The following is a 16247-nucleotide window of genomic DNA, read 5'->3' on the forward strand; positions in this document are numbered from 1 at the left end:
TATACAGAAATCAAATGTATTTCTACACACTAGCAAGGAATAGTCCAAAAATGAAATTAAGAAAACAACTGTAGGGGTGCCTGGGTGGCTCAATCAGTTAAGCATCTGACTCTTGATTTCGGCTCAGATCATGATCTCAGGGTCGTGGGATTGAGCCCTGCGTCAGGCTCCACCCTGAGTGTAAAGCCTGTTTAAGATTCTCTCTCTCCTCCCTCTGTCCCAAACCACTCATGCTCTCTTTATAAAAAAAAAAAAAAAAGGAAACAACTGTGTTTGAAATGGCATCAAAAACAATAAATTTAGGAATAAACTTAAGAGCAAAAAAAAAGTACAAGATATATATACTGAAAAGTACAAAATATTCCCGAGAAATTAAAGATCATCTAAATAACTGGAAAGACATCCTGTGTTCATAGGTCAGAAGATTTAGTATTGTTCAGATGTCCACTATCCCCAAATTGGACTATGGATTCAATGTAATCCTTAGCAGCAATTTTTGTCCCAGAAACTGACAAGCTGATCCTAACATTTAAATGGAAATGCAAAGGACCCAGAATAGCCAAAACAATCTCAAAAAAGAACAAAGTGAGAAGCCTCATACTTCCCAATTTCAAAACTTACCACAAAGTTACAGTAATCAAGACAGTATGGTACTGCCAGAAGGACAGACATACAGACCAATGGAATAGAACTGAGGGTCAAGAAGTAAACCCACCCTCTTACAGTCAATCAGTTTTAGACAAAAGTGCCAAGGCAGTTCAATGGGGAAATGATAGTATTTTCAACAATTGGTGCTGGGATGGAGACTCTTCACCCACCCACCCTGTCCGAAAAACTTAACTCAACATGGGTGATAAACTTAAAGGTAAGACTTAAAACCATAAAATCCTTAGAGAAAACAAAATCCTCATGTTGTTGGTTAGACAACAATTTCTTAGAGAAACACCAAAAGTGAATCAACAACAACAAAACCCTGATAAATTGGACTTCACTAAAATTAAAAACTTTTGCAATTCAAAAGACGCCATTAAGAACATGAAAAGATAAGCCACAGACTGGAAGAAAGTATTTGCGAATTTTACGTCTAGTAAAGGACATGTATCCAGAATATATAAAGAATGTTTGCCATTTAATACTGATAAGGTAAATAACCCAAACTGAAAGGAGGCACAGTATTTGAATACACATTTAAGCAAAGAATATATAAGGATGGCCAATAAGCATGTGAAAAGATGCTCAATATCATCAGTCATCAGGGAAGTGCAAATCAAAACCACCAAGAGAAAAAAACAAAACAAAAAACACAAAAACCCACCATGAGATGTCACTTCACAGCCACTGAGGTGGGCTAGCATTAAACAGGGAGATACTAACAAGTATTGGAGACAATGTGAGGGGTTGGAGCCCTGGAAGGAATGTAAAATGGTGCAGCCACTTTGGAAGAGAGCTTGAAACTGTCTTAAAAAGGTAAACGTCAATTTTCCATGCTCTCAAGAAATTCCACGTGTTAGTATCTACCCAAGAGAACTGAAAACATATGTCCAAACAAAACTTCATACAAATGTTCATAGCAGCATTCATTATCCATAAAAACCCAAAAGTGGAACCAATCTGAAACACCCATCAACTGACAAAAAGACAATGGAATATTATTCCACCATAAAATAGAACCAGGTACTGATAAATGCTAAAACATGGATGAACCTCAAAAACATTATTCTAGTGGACAGAAGCCAGATGCAAAAGGCCACATGATGATTCTATTTGTATATAATGTGCAGAAAGGTCGATCTACAGAGACAGAGAAATGATGCCCTCCTTCCCCAGTGTGAGCTCTTCTTTAAAGGTGAGTGTGCTCAAGACAACATGGCTATGGTTAGGAGGGAGCATGGAGGCTGACCCTTCTGGAACCTGACAGGCGACGGCACTGAGAAACAGCCAACATGGGCATCTCCAGCCCCTCACCCATTTGTTATCTGTTTTAGATGTTTTTCTTTTGTTTCTGTAATTGCTAGAAAATGCAATGAAATTGAAAATTTTTCCTTAAAATTGTGAAAGGGTTCCCCCACACCAGTTAATGAACACACCCACCACCTCACATTTTTGTGTGAGAACATTTAAGTCTTAGTCCCTTAGCAAATTTCAGTTATACAATATAGTGTTATCAACTCCATTTTTATGTTTTATATTATATCTGCAGGTCATTCATCTTACAGCTGAAAGTTCGTGCCATTTTGCCAAACTCTTCCTACTCCCTGTGCCCCCCAGCCTCTACTGACCACATTTCTACTCTGTTTCCACGAGTTTGACTTTTTTTTTTTTAAGACTCCACATATCAGTGATACCATGAAATATTTGTCTATGTCTGGCCTGTCTTACTTAGCATGATGCTCTCAAGGTCCATTGTGTTGTCACAAATAACAGGATTTCCTTCAGTCTCATGGCCAAATAATAATTCCATTGTGGATGTATATACCACATTTTCTTCATCCATCCACCCACCAATGGACACTTAGGTTGTTTCTATATGTTGGCTATTCTGAATAATGCTGCAGTAAACATGGAAATGCAGACATCTCTTTGACATACTATGGATGTATCCTTTAGAATACACCTAGAAGTAAGATTGCTAGATTATATGGCAGTTTTATTTTTAATTTTTTTGAGGAAAATTACTTACTATTTTCCATAGTGGCAAAATTGAAAACATTTTAAAAAGCTAATTCTTTAGGGCGCCTGGGTGGCTCAGATGGTTAAGCGTCTGCCTTTGGCTCAGGTCATGATCTCGGGGTCCTGGGATCGAGTCCCGCATCGGGCTCCCTGCTCAGCGGGAAGCCTGCTTCTCCCTCTGCCTCTCTCTCTCTCTGTCTCTCATGAATAAGTAAATAAATAAAATCTTTAAAAAAAAAAAGCTAATTCTTTAAAATTTTCATTGCCTTTTGCCATATTCACCTGCATACAGACTATCCATTATTATGTAAAATAATTCTCATAATTTAAAAGACACTACACTACCCAAACAATGGAAAGCAGGATACACCATCCCCAGAGTGGCTGAAGAACAAGGAGAAGGTTGTTCTCCACATCCGGCTGCTGCTAGGCCAGGACTTCCCCCAGGCTTCAGGCCGGTCTTGGGAATAACTCTTACATGAAAAGAGAGCGTAGCTGGCCCTTGAATAACATGGGTTTGAACGGCTTGGGTCCACTTTCACGTGGGTTTTCTTACAGCCCCAGTGCTGGCATGTGTGTTCTCTTCCTTATGATTTTACTAACACTGCCTTTCTGCTAGCTTGCTTTACTGTAAAAGAATAATGCAGAATCCATAAAACATACAAAATATGTGTTAATCGACTATGTCATCAGTGAGTCTTCCAGTCAACAGCAGACTATTGGGAGGTAAGTTTGGGAGGAGTCAAAAGTTACATGTGGATTTTTGACTGGGTCGATGCCCCAACCTCTGTGCTGTTCAAGGATCAACCACACTGCCCAGAGACTCAAGTGCTATTTAATAAGGAACTGGTCATTCCCGCATGTTAACATCCAGATGGTGCTAGGGCACTCATGGGGTCTGTCCCTAGCTAAAAGCATTTTAGTTCATCTGATTTTACAAAAACTATGTTCCTCAGTTAATTTTTAAAGAACATTCAAAACCCCAAAGGCAACAGTCCCCTTCAGACTTCTGTATAATGAACAGGCAATATGTCATGAAAAGATGTTGGGAGGGAGAGTACTCAGCTGGACTGAAAATGCGTGCACACACAAATGTCTTTATGTATTGTTTTGTTTGAGTCAAATGGCTGACTTCTTAGATAAAGATATGGTTGCATACTGAAAACTATGATCTATCTCTTAAGACTCTCTCTATATGTATATTTCATTTCTTTCACTTGCTTTTTCTCACTCATCAATTTAGACAAAGCCATGTTACAACAGACGTATCTAAAGGTATGACACAAACTACTACACCCCCAAACCACGCACCCGGGCCACTCACACAGACGCCGCCTCCCTGCCTGTCCCTGCCGTAAGCACTGTGTCTGTGCCTCACGGAGCCCAGCTCTGCTTCTGTGGTTTGTCGTGATGCTGTTTCAGGCATTTTATCTGAACAAACAGCAGAAGACGACAGACCAAAAAAGATGAAATGCTCCAGGAAAATCATATCTGGAATAAAAGGGTCTCTAGGATGCTATGGCATTTTAGCAACTTCTTAACCTTTTCTCCAAATAAATGAGAGATGCGAAGGGCACAGCCGAGGGCCTGGTGGGCAACAGAAAGCCAACAGGTTTGCTTCGGCTGTCCTCCTATCTTTATGACCACCCTGGTTTAAGTGGACTCCTCTGCCCACCTTCTCCAGAACGCAAACATGGCACACGTCTCCCCCGGAAGAACCATCCCGTCACCCTCTGCTTCGACCTTAGCCATCTATCCGAGCTGCCATGTGAGTCCCAGCTCCTCCCGAAAGCCTTCCCTGATCGGACCTGGGCCCAGTTTAAAGCACATATCCTAAAAGACTTCCAGGAGCCCGTGAGGTCTAACTCCTCACCCAGGTTGCAGCATCTGTGCTGGTGCTTCCGAGAGGCCCACACGGGAAGGCCTGGCACGCTTGGGGCAGCTCCCGCAGACGAGGGTGAGGGGGTCCCCAGGCTCTCCTTCTGACTGCGAACATGCTATATACCCTAAGGATGGCTCAAAGCCCGGCCTGAGTGCCTCCTCCTCTCTGACCTCAGACTGCTGAAATTAAGTAGAGCATTCTCATTTGTACCGTCCCTCTGCAAAAAGAAAGGTCATTTTTCTGGCACCTGGTCTGATAAAGGTTGTCAAGAGGCAACCTCTGACAACAAGAAAGAATTTCAAAGATGAACGCAATGCTTGACAGGTCCCTAGGGGAGGGGATGCACCACCAGAGGCCGAAAGTTATCGGTCTTCCATTCAACAGTGGGCACCTCCTAATGGTGGGTGTTGTGGACATACATTAAGTTCCCACTAAGTGCTGGCCAAGCCATGTCTTTCCTCTGCTCTGTCTGAGGGCAAGTGGGGGCCTGAGGTGAAAGGCTGGAGGGAAATGAAAATCTTTTAACCAATCCAGTAATACTGGCACACCTTAGAGATACAGGGGATTGGTTCCAATCCTAAATCCCCTAAATCCCTTTTTTAAAAGATTGTATTTATTTATTTGAGAGAGAGAGAAAGCACAAGCAGGGGCAGAGACAGAGGGAGCCGACTCCCCGCTGAGCAGGGAGCCCGATGCGGGACTTGATCCCGGGACCCTGGGATCATGATCTGAGCCGAAGGCAGACGCTTAACGACTGAGCCACCCAGGCGCCCCCAAAACAATGAATGCCTTAATTAAAAAGTGCCTTACTGCTAACCATCATCTGAGCTTTCAGCAGCTGTAATCCTTTGGCTGGTGGAGGGTCTTACCTCGATGTTGCCGGCCGCTGACTGATCACGTGGGGGTTGCTGAAGGTTGGGGTGTCTGTGACAGTTTCTTAAAACAAGAGAATAAATTTGTTGCACTGATTGACTCTTCCTTTCCCAAATGATTTCTCTGTAGCATGTGCTGTTGTCTGATAGCATTTTACCCACAGTAGAACTTCTCTCAAAATTGGAGTCAGTCCTCTCAAACCCTGCCAACCTATCAACTAAGGTTATGCAATATTTAAATCCTTCGTCATAGTTCAACAATCTTCAGGGCATCGTCACCGGGAGTAGACTCCATCTCAAGAAATCCCCTTCTTTGCTCCTCCACAGAAGCACCTCCTCATCCGTTCAAGTGTTATCCTGAGAGGGCAGAGGTTCGCTCACCTCTCCAGGCTCCACTTCTAGTTCTCTGGCTGTTTCCACCACATCTGCAGTGACTTCCTCCACTGAGTCTTGAACCCCTCAACGTCCTCCACGAGGGCTGGCACCCACTTCTTCCAAACTCCTGTTAGTATTGACATTGAACCATGGGAACATTTTCTTAATGGCGTCTGGAATGGTGAATCCTTTCCAGAAGATTCTCAATTTACCCAGATCGAGCAGAGGAATCACCATCTGTGGTGTGTCTCTTAAATAATACAGCCTTGCAAAGTGTGTCTCTTAAATAGTAAGATTTCAAAGTCAAAATTACTCCTTGCTCCGTGGGCTGCAGAATGGACGTTGCATTAGCAGGCATGAAAACAACACTAATCTCGCCGGACGTCATCAGAGCTCTCGGGTGACCAGGTACGATGTCGACGAGCAGTAATATTTCAAAAGGAATCTTTTTCTGAGCAGTAGGTCTCCACAGTGGGCTTCAGATATTTGGTAAACCGTGTTGTAAACAGGTATGCTGTCGTCCAGGCCGCGCCGTTCCGTTCGTAGAGCACGGGCAGAGGAGAGGTAGCATAATTCTTAAGGGCCCTAAGAATTTTCCGGCTTCAGCTTCAAGTCACCAGCCGCATTAGTCCCTAACAGGGGAGTCAGCCTGTCCCTTGAACGTCTGAAGCCAGGTGCTGGCTTCTCCTCTCTAGCTAGGACAGTCCGGGGCGACCTCTTCTCCCAGATAAGGCTGCCGCGTCTCCACCGAGCATCTGTTTAGCAGCCGCCTTCCCAAGCGATCCTAGCTGGATCTTCTGCTGAACCTGCTGCAGCTTCTCCATCAGCGCATGCTGCTTCACCTGGCACTTCTGTGTTTCCTTAAACCTCATGAACCCACCTCTGCTAGCTGCAGACTTTTCTTCTGCGGCTTCCTCACCTCCCTCAGCCTTCGTGGACTTGAAGAGAGTCAGGGCCTTGCTCTGGATGAGGCTTTGGCTTAAGGGAATACTGGGGCTGCTTTGAACTCCTATCCAAGCCACCAAACTTTTCTCCCTATCAGCAATGAGGCCGTTGCACATTCTTATCACTCATGTGTTCGCTGGAGTAGCACTCTTAACTTCCTTCGAGAACCTTTCCTTGGCATTTGCGACATGGCCTTTTGGCACAAGAGGCCTACCTTTCGGCCTATCTCGGCTTTAGACATCCCTTCCTCACTAAGCTTCATCATTTCTAGCTTTTGACTTCAAGTGAGATATGTGTGACTCTTCCTTTCACTTGAGCACCTAGAGGCCATTACAGGGTTATTAATTGGCCTAATTTCCATATTGTTGTGTCTCAGGGGACAGGGAGGCCCAAGGAGAAGGAGAGAGAGGGAAACAGCCGGTCGGTGGAGCAGTCGGAACACACAACGTGCACTGGTTAAGTTTGCCGTCTTATATGAGTGCAGTTTGTGGTGCCCCCAAACAAGTCTGATAGTAACATCAGAGATCATAGATCACTGTAACAAGTATAATAATGAAATGGTTTGAAACCCTGCAAGAATTATCGACATGTGACACAGATATTAAGTGAACCTGTGTGGCTGGAAAAGTAGCACCAATAGGACTTGCTCAGTGCAGGGTTGTCACAAGCCTTCCATTTGTAAAAAAAGGCAGTATTTGTGAAGCACAGTAAAGGGAAGAGCACTGGAACGAGGTATGCCCACACATCTTCACGCTGGAAGCAAGCAGAGGGGGCTTAACTGTCCTGAACTGTAATAAACTCTAAGGTCCTCCCAGAGTAAAGAGGACTCAGAGCTCCTACAGGCTTGTTCCTTGCTTCTGGGCCACCAGTCTCTCCCTGTGAGCGTGGTGACAAGGCACTCTCCACTCAGACCAGGGCCTGTGTCTGTAGGCATGGCTCCCAAGGCAGCAGTCCACCCCTTGCTCAACATCTCAGGGGGTGCTGCGCCAGCCCTGTGGCCAGGCCTGGTGTCTGGCCCTCAAGATATCATAACGTGGCTCTGGGAAATGTGAGACAAAGCCAAGAGTTCATCAGAGTACGGATCCGAGAAAGGCCTTCTCAGAAGCTTGCGGCTGGTGTGACCAGCCCTCCAGTGGGACGGCACAGGTGCTCTGAGGATGCCCAAGGGGAGCACACCGCCCCCCCCATTATCAGGGGTGGGGAACGTAGGGATGAGCTGCGGTTTCTCAGAATGAAGGCAGAGGGGCTGCAGTGAAGAAAGGCCTCCGACAAGCAGACCACATGTGCAAAGGTATGAAGACGTGAGGACGCTTGAGATGTTCACGTGCGCATCGCCAAGGCAGAGAGTCCCCACTCGGGGGACAGCGGGACGCCGGGCTGGAGAAGTCAGTGGGGAGCGGCATCCCTCAGGGTCAGGAGAGCCAGGCCCACAGGACTGCAAGCTAGGGACGCTGTGACAGGATCAAAGGCCTGTCATTGGTCTCACAGAGCAGGAACCGGGCCAAGACTGGCATCAGTGAGACCATTCAAGTGTCTGCCTGCCAGGTAACCTAAGGAAGATATGAACTAAGCCAGTGACCCTAAAGACTGACTAGGGAAACATTCAGGGGTGATTTGGTGACCAACTGGATGGGGAAGATGAGGGCAGGGGTCTCCCTTGGAAATGTAGGGGAAAGAGCAAGGTGAGAAACGCCTGCAGGGAATGGTCCTCACATGGAGGTGGGTGTCCACACAGAGGTGAAGGGACAGAGCTATACGGGGAATGGTCAAGAAGGGTGTCAGAGCCCAGGAGCTCCATACCCAAAGGGTGGCTGGAGGGGCTGCTTTCCCTAAAACTAAATATATGATCATACTAATTTAATTCGACCTATTAAATTAAATTTAATTTTCTTTACTCAATACCAAGATGCAAAATATTAAAATAAATATTAGAGACATTTAATTGTTACACTATTTTGTTGGAACAGAGTCCACAGTCCTAAATGAACTATTTTGGAAATGGGCTCTTCTCGTACTTACATGAGTTACACTGCCTATATTTGATCAACTTAACAAATAAAACTGATCTACTAGAGGGGCGCCTGGGTGGCTCAGTCGTTAAGCATCTGCCTTCAACTCAGGTCATGATCCCAGGGTCCTGGGATCGAGCCCCACGTCGGGCTCCCTGCTCAGCCGGGAGCCTGCTTCTCCCTCTTCCTCTGCCTCTCCCCCTGCTTGTGAACTTTCTCTCTCTTTCTCTGTCAAATAAATAAATAAAATCTAAAAAATAAATAAATAAAACTGATCTACTAGAGATCAAAGAGAACTAAAAATAAAACCAAGGTCCACTGCTGATTGACCATATTCCCAACAGCGTGAGTGACCAGATCCTACGAATGGCCACCAAGGGCTCCAGCACAGCCCTTCTGCCCAAGCTCCTGGGTGGCCAGAGGGAGCCCGGTGGGAGCCTGAGGCTCGGGATGAACAGGCTCCCAGGCCCCAGGAGTTCATGCTGTTCTTACCTGTACACAATTCTTTCCCTCTGTAAATCCTCCAAGCCACAGCACAGCTCGGCAGCATAGAAAATAGCTCTCTGCTCATCAAAGCCAGGGTTGCCCAGGTTGTGGATGTGAAACTTCAAGTCCCCTCCATTCATAATGGTTAGCACCAAGCACAAGGAATCTTTGGTTTCATAAGTGTAGGACAAACTAACCTAAAGACAACAGCATCATAAAAAACAAAGCACAAACACCTACTCATTCATTGGTGATTTACTCTATTTGCTAACATTATTCAAATACTCCACATTAGATTTATCATTAGAACACCCAAATACTATATGCTTCAGGGAAATGCATACCATGCATCTGGTGCTTCTTGGACATTTACCTATCAAAGATCTTCCAGGAATTCTGCACTGAGGAGAGAATTTTCTATGGCTAAGTGGGTAGGTGGCAAAACTTCACAAAGACACTTGGGATCCTGATTCATCGAAGGTATGCTCTAATCGTACTCAACGTTTCATACTTCTAGAACACCCATGTTCAGTATACAGGTTAAGTTACAAGTTAATACACCCACCCACGGTGTAAGAGGGGTCTTGCCGCTGCACATCTTTCCAACATTTTATGTTGTCAGTCAATGCTGCTGAAGGTATAGTTGCCTCTCATTGCAGTTTTAATGTGCATTTCTCTGTATATACAAATACAGGACACATTTCTCATACTTTTTCATATACTTCTCCATTTGGAACTACTTGTGTGAAGTACCTGTCCAAGTATTTTGCCCACTTTTCCGTTGGTTTGTAGGTCAATTTACACACACACACACACACACACACACACACACACACACCCCCACCATGCTGGGATTTTGATTGGGACTGCACTTAATTCATTCAATCTATATATCAATTTGGGAAAACCAACATCTTCATACATTGAGTCTTCTAATCCATAAGCATGGTATCCTTCCCTTTATTTGGTCTTCTTTAATTTCTTGGAATAGCGTTTTAGATCTCAATGTAGAAGTCTTGCACATTTTCATTAAATTTTTGCCTAGATTATGATGTTTCTTGATGCTATTGTAAATGGTATCAATTAAAAGTTTTTATTTTCTAACTATTTGTGGCTGATATTGTTTCTAATAACTTGGCTAGAAACACAACAAATTATATAGAAAGTGTTGGACTGTCCACATGCATAATCATGTTGTGGGGCCAGCCAGGGTGGGCAGTGGGAAGGAGGAGGGGATGAGTGTGACACAGGTAGAGGTCAAGACCCACTGATAACTGTAAGCAGAGAGGAAAAAATACAATCAAGGATGAAGGAAAACTCACAGAGGAAATAAAAAACTACCTTCAGACAAATAAAATGGAAATCAACTTTCCAAAATCTATGGGACACAGCAAAAGCAGCTCTAAGAGAGAAGGTCATAACAACACAGGCCTACTCCAAGAAACAAGAAAAATGCCAAATAAACAATCTCATTTTATATCTAAAGGAACTAAAAAAATAACAAAGTCCAAAGTTAGTAGAAGGAGGAAATAATAAAGATCAGAGTGGAAATAAATGAAATAGAGATGAAAAAACAATAGAAAAGATCAATTAAAACCTGGTTCTTTGAAAAAATAAAATCAATAAACTTCTAGTCAGACTCATCAATAATAAACAAATACATAAGTTTTTTAAAAATCAGAAATGAAAGAGAAGTTGCAAGTGACACCACAGAAATACAAAGAATCATAAGAGATCAGTATGAACAATTACATACCAACATGTTGGACAACCTAGAAGAAATGGGTAAGTTCCTAGAAACCCAACCTTCCAAGACCAAATCACACAAAAACAGAAAATATGAACAGACCAATTACAAGTAATGAAATTGAAGCAGTAATTTTAAAACTCCTAAGAAACAAAATCCCAGGACCACATGGCTTCACAGGTGAATTCTACCAAACTTTTAAAGAAGGGTTAGTACCTATCCTTTCAAACTATTCCAAAAAAATTGAAAGAGGAAGGAAGGCTTCCAAACTCATTTTACAAGGCCAGAATCACCCTGACACTGAAACCAGATAAAGACATTATTAAAAAAGAAAATTACAGGCCAATATCCCTGATGAACATAGATGTAAAAATCCTCAACAAAATATTACTAAATCCAATTGAACAATATATAAAAAGGATCATACACCATGATCAAGTGGGATTTATTCCAGGGATGCAAGGATGGTTCAACATCCAAAAATACATCAAGGTGATACAACATATTAACAAAATGAAACATAAAAACCATATGATCATCTCAAAAGATGCATAAAAAACATATGACAAAATTCAATATTTATTTATGATAAAAGCTCTCAATAAAGTGGGTAAAGAAAGAACATACCTTGGGGCACCTGGATGGCTCAGTTGGTTAAGCGACTGCTTTCAGCTCAGGTCATGATCCTGGAGTGCCGGATTGAGTCTCACATCGGGCTCCCTGCTCAGCAGGGAGTCTGCTTCTCCCTCTGACCCTCCTCCCTCTCATGCTCTCTCTCATTCTCTCTCAAATAAATAAATAAAATCTTTTAAAAAAGAAGGAACATACCTTAACATAATAAAGGTCATATATGATAAACCCACAGCTAACATTATCCTGAATCGTGAAAAGCTGAAAGCTTTTCCTCTAAGATCAGGAACAAGACAGAGATGCCCACTCTTGCCACTTTTATTCAACATAGTACTGAAAGTCCTAGCCATAGCAATTAGGGAAGTAAAAGAAATAAAAGGCATCTAAATTGGAAAGGAAGAAGTAAAACTATTTGCAGATGACATGATGCTATATATAGAAAACCCTAAAGACTCCACCAAAGAGATTTGAGAACTAATTAATGATTTCAGTAAAGCCACAGGGTACAAAATTAACATGCAGAAACAGGTTGTGTTTCTATACACTGACAAAAAGCTATCAGAAATAGAAATTAAGAAAACAATCCCAGGGACACCAGGGTGGCTCAGTCAGTTAAGTATCAGACTCTTGATTTTGGCTCAAGTCACGATCTCATGGGTCATGGGATCGAGCCCCACATCAGGCTCTGCGCTCAGTGGGAAGTCTGCCTGAGATTCTCTCCCTCTGCCCCTCTCCCCACTCACATGTGCACACACTCTCTCTCTCAAATAAATAAATATATCTTTTAAAAAAAGAAAACAAGGTGCCTGGGTGGCTCAGTCATTAAGCGTCTGCCTTTGGCTCAGGTCATGATCCCAGGATCCTAGGATAGAGCCACACATTGGGCTTCCTGCTCAGCAGGAAGCCTGCTTCTCCCTCTCCCACTCCCCCTGCTTGTGTTCCCTCTCTCCCTGTGTCTCTCTCTGTCAAATAAATAAAATCTTTTAAAAAATAAATAAAAATAAATAAAAAAAGAAAACAATCCAATTTACAATTGTATTAAAATAATAAAAAACCCAGGAATAAACTTAACCAAGGAGGTGAAAGACCTATACTCTGAAACTATAAGAGACTAATGAAAGAAATTGAAGACAACACAAACAAATGGAAAGATAAACCATCTTCACGGCATGGAAGAATTAATATTGTTAAAATGTCCATATTACCCAAAGCAATCTACAGATTCAGTGCAATCCCTAAAAAATGCCAATAGCTCTTTTCACAGAACTAGAACAAATAATCCTAAAATTGTATGGAATAACACAAGACTCTGAAGAGCCAAAGCAATCTTGAGAAAGAAGAACAAAACTGGAGGCATCATGCTCTCTGATTCCAATCTATATTACCAAGCTGTAGTAGTGAAAATGGTATGGTACTGGCATAAAAACAGCCACACAGATCAGTGGAATAGAATAGAAAGCCCAGAAATAAGTCTATGTGTATATGGTCAGTTAATTTATGACACAGGAGGCAAGAACATTCAATGGGGAAAAGAGAGCCTGCTCAATAAATAATGTTGGAAAAACTGGATAGCCACATGCAGAAGAATGAAACTGGATCACTACATTTTACCATACACAAAAATTTACTCAAAATGGATTAAAGACTTGAACATAACAAGTAAAACCATAAAACTCCTAGAAGAAACCATAGGAAGTAAGCTCTTTGGCATCAGTCTTAGTAATACTTGGGGGTGGGGGGCACAGTCTACTAAGGCAAGAGCAACAAAAGCTAAAATAAACGGGATTACAACAAACTAAAAAGCTTCTGCACAGCGAAGGAAACCATCAACAAAACAAAAAGGCAACCTACTGAATGGAAGATATTTGCAAATCATGTATCAGATAAGGGGATAATATTAAAAATATATTAAAAGACTTACACAAATTAATATGTGAAAAAATAACTTGATTAAAAAATGGGCAGAGTATTTAAACAGATATTTTTCCAAAGAAGACATACAGATGGCCAACAGGCCTGTGAAAAGATGCTCAACACCACTAACCATTAGGGAAAGGTAAATCAAAACCACCATGAGGTATTACTTCACACCTGTCAGAATGGCTAGCATCAAAAAAAAGAAAAAAAAAAAGAAAAAAACAAGAAATAGCAAGTGTGGTAAGGATGTGCAGGAAAAGGAACCCAGGTGCACTGTTGATGGAAATGTAAGTTGGTGCAGCCACCATGGAAAACAGTATGGAGGTTCCTCAAAAAATAAAAAACTTGAAATACCATATGATCCAGCAAATGCACCTCTAGGTGTTTATCCAAAGAAAATGGAAACACTAATCCAAAGAAATATCTGCACCCCTAGGTTCACTGCAGCCTTATTTACAACAGCCAAGATACAGAAGCAACCTAAGTGTCCATTCATAGATGAAAAGATATAGAAGATGTGGTCCATATATACAATGGAATATTACTCAGCCATAAAGAAGGCTGAAATCTTGCCATTTGCAAAACATGGATAGACTTAGTGGGTATTAATGCCAAATGAAATAAGTCAGAGAAAGACAAATGCCATATGGTTTCACTCATACATGGAATCTTAAAAACAAAACAAACAAAACAGAAACAGACTCAGACATGGAAAACAAACTGTTGATTATAAGAGTAGGGAGGGGTGGTGGCACGTGGGTGGCTCAGTCGTTAAGCGTCTGCCTTCGGCTCAGGGATCGAGCCCCGCATCAGGCTCCCTGTTCCACAGGAAGCCTGCTTCTCCCTCTCCCACTCCCCCTGCTTGTGTTCTCTCTCTTGCTGTGTGTCTCTCTCTGTCAAATAAATAAACAAAATCTTTAAAAAAAAAAAAAAAAGAGAGAGTAGGGAAGGGTTGGGGGACAGAAAATAAGTGGAAGGGATTAAGAGGTACAAACTTCAGGGTGCCTGGCTGGCTCATTTGCAAGAGCATAGAACTTGATCTCAGGGTCGTGAGTTCAAGCCCCACATTGGGTATAGAGATTACTTAGATAAACAAACTCTAAAAAACAGAGGTACAAACTTCTAGTTATAAAACAGATAAGTCAAGGAGATGTAATGTATAGGATAGGGAACATAGTCGATAATATTGGAATAACAGTGTGGTGACAGATGGTAACTAGACTTATCACAGGGATCATTTCATAATGCATAAAAATATGGAATCACTATGATATATACTTGAAACTAACAGGATATTGTCATATCAATTATACTTCAATTAGAAAAGAAAAGGATGAAGGAAAATATTTCTAGGTTCCTTGGGAGAGGCCAAGAATATAGAAACAAAAATATTTCATTTAAATAGAATAAACCATAGGTATTACTTATGTCCCTTTCATAAAGCTAGATTATGGATTTCTGTGTTTCAAGGTAGTTACACAAACATATTTAAAACAACTCCATGATGAGCCAGTTTTATTAAAGATTTTCGTGGAATGTACGAGGAGAGACCTGTCATACACAGAGGTAAATGTAGAGGATGGCTGTGCAGGCCACTATTTGCAAAGTTTGTCCCCCAGCACAAAGCAGCGAACCTCAGTCCTGAGACAGAAGTGACTTGGAGGAAGTAAGCCTAACACCACAAATTCTTTCCTAAGTTATCCTTCCCTCTCCCCCTTACATAGACCCTCTTGTTGCCACAGATGCTACAGGAGATATGAAGCAGGGGACAGAAGTTAGGTTCGGGGATGAATGCCACAGCACCTCATGCACAGCACAGGGCCTAGGAGGGTCCCGCATTCACCTAAGCCCCATTCGCCCAACCCTTGCCTGACATAGTGAAGGTGGGATTTAAGGCTTCGTGCGACTGGGAAATGCTAGCCAGGGGCCAGCAGTACACTGGCCAGGTGTCAGACTGCAGGCTCGCAGAGAGGAGGACTTGGGCCAGTGCCTTCAAGCTCAGGAGGCAGTGGCCCTACGGCCCAGGATGAGCACTGGCGGCCCAGGAGAGGGCAGGGCCCTGGCCGGTAACAGCCTGCTGCTGGGTGTGAGGCAGAGCCCACAGAGCAGGCCCCGGGGGGTGGGATCACCCCTGCTTGGTGTGTGTGCTCAGTAAGAAGCGGGTAGGGAAGCAGAGGCCACCAGCAGGACCAGGCTGTCCCTGGCCCCTGGCCCTGCCGCCAGCCGCGGCAGCACAGCCCGCACCCCCAGCCGAGACAGGTGGGCCCAGCAGCAGGTGTGCCCACCAGAGGGTCCTCACCGCGCCATCCACAGCGAGGACTAAACCCAGATACTCACTACAAATCTGCTATGCACTTTTTCTAGGATTCTCTTTTCGCTGAGAGCCATGGCTTCACCTTTCCTCCTCTTTATTCTGTTTTTCTCCAGCTTCTTACACGCATACATCTTTCCTGTAGCCCGCACTTGACACGCACAAACCTAGTTTAAAAAAGGGAAAGAAAGTGTTCTACACACCTGCCACCTCGGGCCGCCGCCGTCACCACCGGCAGCAGCAACCAAGCCCCACTCCCTCCATGATCAGCCCCACAGGTGAACGGCAGGGAGGGGCTGGTGGCCGCAGGGGTGGGGCGGGGGTCCCGGCTCTCCCACAGGGGACCACAGCACGCCAGGCCGCCAGGGTCTCCCTGCATCTCTCAGCCCCTGCACAAGAGCCA

At 43.4% G+C, this 16247-nt stretch overlaps 1 protein-coding gene across 1 annotated transcript in view; it reads right to left on the reverse strand.

Annotated features, from left to right (window-relative positions):
* GRK4 (G protein-coupled receptor kinase 4) overlaps positions 1-16247 on the reverse strand; it is a 96467-nt gene that overhangs the window by 27086 nt on the left and 53134 nt on the right. Inside the window, exons 8-9 of the mRNA XM_088021247.1 lie at positions 15871-16011; positions 9246-9436 (exon numbers count right to left, since the gene is read on the reverse strand). Coding sequence (XP_087877373.1) covers positions 9246-9436; positions 15871-16011 — 332 coding nt within the window. The remainder of the gene's footprint in view (positions 1-9245; positions 9437-15870; positions 16012-16247) is intronic.

Source organism: Eumetopias jubatus, unplaced genomic scaffold, assembly GCF_037043125.1.
Source record: "Eumetopias jubatus isolate StellerSeaLion01/CBP00866 unplaced genomic scaffold, mEumJub1_p1.0 scaffold_2, whole genome shotgun sequence".
In the NCBI taxonomy this organism is placed as follows: domain Eukaryota; kingdom Metazoa; phylum Chordata; class Mammalia; order Carnivora; family Otariidae; genus Eumetopias; species Eumetopias jubatus.